We start from the raw sequence: 6,578 nt of genomic DNA on the forward strand, positions 1-6,578 counted from the left end.
TACAAACAAGACAAGAGCGTCCCCAGTGGAGTGTACACCATCTATCCCCTTGGAGAGAGGTCTGCTGTCCAGGTACACTTCACCTTCTCTGGGACTCAGCTTCACATTTATGCTGGAATCAAAGCAGAGTTACTGAGTCAGATCAGGTGATCATGCTGTAGAGGCACAAACTCTTGCTGATAAATTCGACCAATCACAGCCCTTTGAGAGAGGAGGCATCAGGGACTTTCCTGCCCCCCCTGGCAGCACCAACAACAGCAGTCCTTTTTCTTTTCTCCATGTTTAACAAAGATCGCTCCATGCTCTGGAACGGCATCATATTACTCTTATGACTCAGCTTAAGATGGTTTTGTACAGTTGCTCAGTTCATGTTAGTTAGTTAGTTAGTTAGTTGCTAGTTGTGGGTACTGTATGTGAACTGCTGGTGCTGTAAGTTTGAGTTTTCAGTAGAATTACATAGCTTTTGTTTTATTTTATTTTATTTTATTTAATGTATATAATGTATCTATTTAGTTTTTCTATTTATATCTACTTCTATCTATAACTGTGTTTATGAATGACTTACTAATGTGTATAAATGTATGAACAATGCTTTATAAATGATGAATTCCGTATTTACTAATACTTAAATAATGCTTTATAGTGTGTAGTTATTATAAAGTGCTACCAAAATTTGTTATAGAGCTTCCATTTCAACACACGGTATTTGTCTCCATCTTGTGGCTGACTTGTAGTTCTGACACCTACAAGCCTCCCAGCAGTCTTTAGCTGTCAGATTCAGAAATAAATACAGAAATAAATAAATGCTCAATAAATAAATAACCATCTGATTAAATGCACAAGAAAATACAGTAAATAAATAAATGTAGGCAGTAATTAAATTATACAGTGAGATATAAATAAATATATCTATTTTAATTTGCTTCTTTATTTATTCAGCTTTGTATTAATTATCTTATTTATTTGTTGTCTGTTATAATCTTCAACTTTATTTATTAATTACTTTAAATAAAATAATTACTTTTTTAAATGTATTTGTTTGTGTATGATTTAATATTTTTGTTCTTCATTAGAAGAATATTATTCTTCCTTTGCATTTCTCCCCTATTTATTTCCTCAATGGTATTTATTCCTGCCTCTCCTTTTTACATTTCTCTATGCATTTCTGCCTCATTATGCAAATGAGGAGGGGCTGTGGCTCAAGGGGTCAACTTCTTGCCTATTGGTGGATCAGTCACAACGACAGAGGTCGACTCTAACCTCACACATCAACAAGCCTTGCTCTTCACACAAGAGATGGGTTCCTTCAGTGAACAGAAGGAAGTTCACCGAAGGAACTTGAGTGGACCCTCTGACCTACAGTGTTGTCAGATAGGGTGTAGAAGTATAAAATATGTTACATGTGTTTATTAAAAGTGAAAAAAACACTAAACCTTTAGGGAAAATACTTCATTCTTTAATTGTGGTTTCCTGGAAAAACATGAAAATATTCCTGAAAATGACTAGGCTATCACATTTTGCGTTCAGGATAACTCTTTTTTACTGTATTGATTTTGGGATTGAAATACTGCAGTTGTACATCGACATAACTTCCTTTCTGATATGAAGTCTTCTTGAGGTGTTGTAAAAACACATTTCTCCTTAATTTCTGATTTGGGTTGTGGACAACTACCACATAAATTAAAACAATGGTGGATGGGTCACAGTGGGGGATTGAACCCGGGTCTCTCACAACAAAAGCATGCGTCTTATCCATTCGGCCATCCCCATCACCAGCCCTGTTGAGCTACACCCCAGATACATCTTGAAATTAGTTGTCAATGTCTACAACGAATGAACATTCAATAGTGATCATCATCAATGGGTTGCCGTTTATCAGTTCACCCTCAGACACATTTGGATGTAAAGGCAACTATCCATCCATCCATCCATCTTCATCTGCTTATCCGGGACCGGGTCGCGGGGGGAGCCGCTCCGGCAGGGAACCCCAAACTTCTCTTTCCCGAGCCGCGTTAACCAGCTCTGACTGGGGGATCCCGAGCCGTTCCCAGGCCAGTGTGGAGATATAATCTCTCCACCTAGTTCTGGGTCTTCCCCGAGGCCTCCTCCCAGCTGGACGTGCCAGGAACAACTCCCTTGGGTGGCGTCCAGGAGGCATCCTTACCAGATGCACAAACCACCTCAACTGGCTCCTTTCAACGCGAAGGAGCAGCGGCTCTACTCTGAGCTCCTCGCGGATGGCCGGGCTTCTCACCCTATCTCTAAGGGAGACACCAGCCACCGGCCTGAGGAAACCCATTTCGGCCGCTTGTACCCGCGATCTCGTTCTTTCGGTCATGACCCAGCCTTCATGACTATACGTGAGGGTAGGAGCGAAAATCGACCGGTAGATAGAGAGCTTTGCCTTACGGCTCAGCTCTCTTTTCGCCACAACGGTGCGGTAAAGCGAGTGCATTACCGCCCCCTCACTTGGAAAGAGTCCGACTTACTGCCGAGTACTCGGACACAGCTCTCGCTTTGGATGTACAGGGATTGGATAGCCCTGAGAAGGGCCCCCCTCACCCCATAATCCCGCAGCACCTCCCACAGTATCTCCCGGGGGACCCGGTCATACGCCTTCTCCAGATCTACAAAGCACATGTAGACTGGATGGGCATACTCCCAAGCCCACTCCAGGATCCTTGTGAGAGTAAAGAGCTGGTCAGTTGTTCCACGACCGGGACGAAAACCGCATTGTTCCTCTTCAATCTGAGGTTTGACAATCGGCCGAACCCTCCGTTCTAGCACCCTGGAATAGACTTTAACGGGGAGGCTGAGAAGTGTGATACCCCTGTAATTGGCACACATTCTCTGGTCCCCCTTTTTGAACAGGGGAACCACCACCCCAGTCTGCCACTCCTTGGGCACTGTACCTGACTTCCACACAATGTTAAAGAGACAAGTCATCAGAGACAGCCCCTCCACACCCAAAGCTTTAAGCATTTCTGGGCGGATCTCATCAATCCCTGGGGCTTTGCCACTGTGGAGTTGTTTGACTACCTCCAGGGAAATTGACGAGAATACCCCATCAGCCTCAAGCTCTGCCTCTACTAAAGAGGGCGTGTCAGTCGATTATAGGAGTTTCTCAAAGTGTTCCTTCCACCGCCAAATTACCTCCCCAGTTGAGGTCAGCAGGGTCCCATCCTTACTGTACACAGCTTGGACGGTTCCCCGCTTCCCCCTCCTGAGATGACGGACAGTTCTCCAGAAACACTTTGGTGCCGACTGAAAGTCCTTCTCCATGTCTTCTCCGAACTTCTCCCACACCCGCTGCTTTCCATCTGCCACAGCAGAGGCTGCAGTCCTTCGGGCCCGTCGGTACCTTGCAACCAAGACAGTCCTCCGAGACAACAAATCTCGGAAGGCCTCCTTCTTCAGTCGGACGGCTTCCCTGACCACCGGTGTCCACCACGGTGTTCGAGGGTTACCGCCCCTTGAGGCACCTAAAACCTTGAGACCACAGCTTTCCGCTGCAGCTTCAGCAACAGAGGTTTTGAACATTGCCCACTCCTGTTCAATGTCCCCAACCTCCACAGGGATGCCAGAAAAGCTCCGCCGGAGGTTTGAGTTGAAGATCTCACGGACAGGTGCCTCCTCCAGACGTTCCCAGTTCACCCGCACTACTCGTTTGGGCTTACCAGATCTGTCCAGAGTCTTCCCCCACCCCCTGACCCAACTCACCACCAGATGGTGATCAGTTGACAGCTCTGCCCATATCCCCACACCCGCCTTGCGCATCACACCTTGAGCAACTCCAGAGAAGAATAGTGTCCATCCCCTATCAAGGAGTACGGTTCCAGAACCGAGACTGTGCGTGGAGGTCAGCCCCACCAGATCTAATTGGTAGCGCTCCATCTCCCGAACAAGTTCCGACTCCTTCCCCCACAGAGAGGTGACGTTCCACGTCCCCAGAGTCAGCCTCTGCCGCCCGGGTCTGGTCCGTCGAGGTCCCTGACCTTCACTGCCACTCATGTGGCAGCGCACCCGACCCCTGCGGATCTTCCGATGGATGGTGGGTCCAAAGGATGGAGAGGGGGGTGCCACGTTGCTTCTTCGGGCTGAGCCCGGCCACCAGGCGCTCGCCGACGAGCCCTCCCTCTGGGCCTGGCTCCAGACGGGGGCCCAGGGCTTCCTCCAGGCAGGGTCTCTCCTCCTCTTCCTCGATTTGTCATCAAAGGTCTTTGTGAACCATTCTCAGTCTGGCCCCTCACCTGGAACCACTTTGCCTTGGGAGACCCTACCAGGAGCACTAGGCTCCCGACAACACAGCCTCCAGGTTCACCGGGGCACACAAACCTCTCCACCACGATAAGGTGATGGTTCCCGGAGAGTAAAGGCAACAAATTTAGCATTAATGAAAACTAAACGGACTGACATCATCAGATTCAGCTGTCACATACATTTTTTTTGATACAGCAAATCCAGAATAAGGAACACCACCGCTGAGGATCTGCAGGTGAACTTGCCTGTCTGCTTTTCTTCTTCAGGATTTGGAGACAAAGTTGACGAACAGCCAGGTCCAGTTTACGGTCCTCTGGGCAGTTGAATATTTCAGGCTTCACTAAGTCTCTTAAAAATCATCTTAATTTGTTCAGAACAAAAGGAAATGACTTTCAAATTTCAAACTTTAAAATCAGATGATCTGTGAATCATCAAAAGATCTGCAGCTTCTAAACACAAATTTCACATTTGATAATGATTTCTTTTTTAAAAAATTATTATTATTTAAATCAAATTTTTTCATTGATTTATTTATTGAACTTTTTTATATATTATTATACTAACACACACACGTTACCTTTTCATTTATTTATTTAATTTTTTTTATATATTATTATAATAACACACACACACGTTACCTTTTCATTTATTTATTTAAATTTTTCATATATTATTATAATAACACACACGTTACCTTTTCATTGATTTATTTATTAAATTTTTAATATATTATTATAATAACACACACGTTACCTTTTCATTGATTTATTTATTAAATTTTCTAATATATTATTATAATAACACACACACTTTACCTTTTCATTGATTTATTTATTAAATTTTCTAATATATTATTATAACACACACACGTTACCTTTTCATTTATTTATTAAAACTTTTATTATAATATTATAAAAAAAACACACACACATTACCTTTTCATTGATTTATTTTTTACATTTTTTATATATTATTATAATAACACACACACGTTACCTTTTCATTGATTTATTTATTAAATTTTCTAATATATTATTATAATAACACACACACTTTACCTTTTCATTGATTTATTTATAAAATTTTCTAATATATTATTATAATAACACACACACATGTTACCTTTTCATTTATTTATTAAAATTTTTAATATAATATTATAAAAAAACACACACACACGTTACCTTTTCATTTATTTATTTATTAAATTTTCTAATATATTATTATAATAACACACACACTTTACCTTTTCATTGATTTATTTATTAAATTTTCTAATATATTATTATAATAACACACACACATTACCTTTTCATTGATTTATTTATAAAATTTTCTAATATGTTATTATAATAACACACACGTTACCTTTTCATTGATTTATTTATTAAATTTTCTAATATATTATTATAATAACACACACACATTATCTTTTCAATGATTTATTTATAAAATTTTCTAATATATTATTATAATAACACACACGTTACCTTTTCATTTATTTATTAAAATTTTTAATATAATATTATAAAAAAACACACACACACGTTACCTTTTCATTGATTTATTTATTAAATTTTTCATATATTATTATAATAACACACACTTTACCTTTTCATTGATTTATTTATTACATTTTTTATATATTATTATAATAACACACACTTTACCTTTTCATTGATTTATTTATTACATTTTTTATATATTATTATAATAACACACGCATGTTACCTTTTCATTGATTTATTTAAATTTTTAATATATTATTATAATAACACACACGTTACCTTTTCATTGATTTATTTATAAAATTTTCTAATATATTATTATAATAACACACACACTTTACCTTTTCATTGATTTATTAAAATTTTTAATATAATATTATAAAAAAAACACACACGTTACCTTTTCATTGATTCATTTATTAAATTTTTCATATATTATTATAATAACACACACGTTACCTTTTCATTTATTTATTACATTTTTAATATAATATTATAAAAAAACACACACACACGTTACCTTTTCATTGATTTATTTATTAAATTTTTTATATATTATTAGAATAACACACACTTTACCTTTTCATTGATTTATTTATTACATTTTTTATATATTATTATAATAACACACACACGTTACCTTTTCATTGATTTATTTATTAAATTTTCTAATATATTATTATAATAACACACACACTTTACCTTTTCATTGATTTATTAAAATTTTTAATATAATATTATAAAAAAAACACACACGTTACCTTTTCATTGATTCATTTATTAAATTTTTCATATATTATTATAATAACA

The 6,578-nt window shown here is 38.3% G+C and overlaps 1 protein-coding gene across 5 annotated transcripts in view; it reads left to right on the top strand.

The window, feature by feature from the left end:
* Positions 1-6,578, top strand: part of LOC123982888 (microfibril-associated glycoprotein 4-like) — a 23,958-nt gene that overhangs the window by 1,015 nt on the left and 16,365 nt on the right. The window contains exon 3 of one of the 5 annotated variants that reach the window (XM_046068842.1): positions 17-72. The exons of 2 other annotated variants lie outside the window; for them this stretch is intronic. In XM_046068842.1, coding sequence (XP_045924798.1) covers positions 17-72 — 56 coding nt within the window. Of the gene's footprint in view, positions 73-6,578 lie in introns of all 5 variants that reach the window. 2 more of the 5 variants (XM_046068841.1, XM_046068838.1) reach the window with 2 other exon arrangements.

Source organism: Micropterus dolomieu, linkage group LG14 (assembly GCF_021292245.1).
Source record: "Micropterus dolomieu isolate WLL.071019.BEF.003 ecotype Adirondacks linkage group LG14, ASM2129224v1, whole genome shotgun sequence".
Lineage (NCBI taxonomy): Eukaryota > Metazoa > Chordata > Actinopteri > Centrarchiformes > Centrarchidae > Micropterus > Micropterus dolomieu.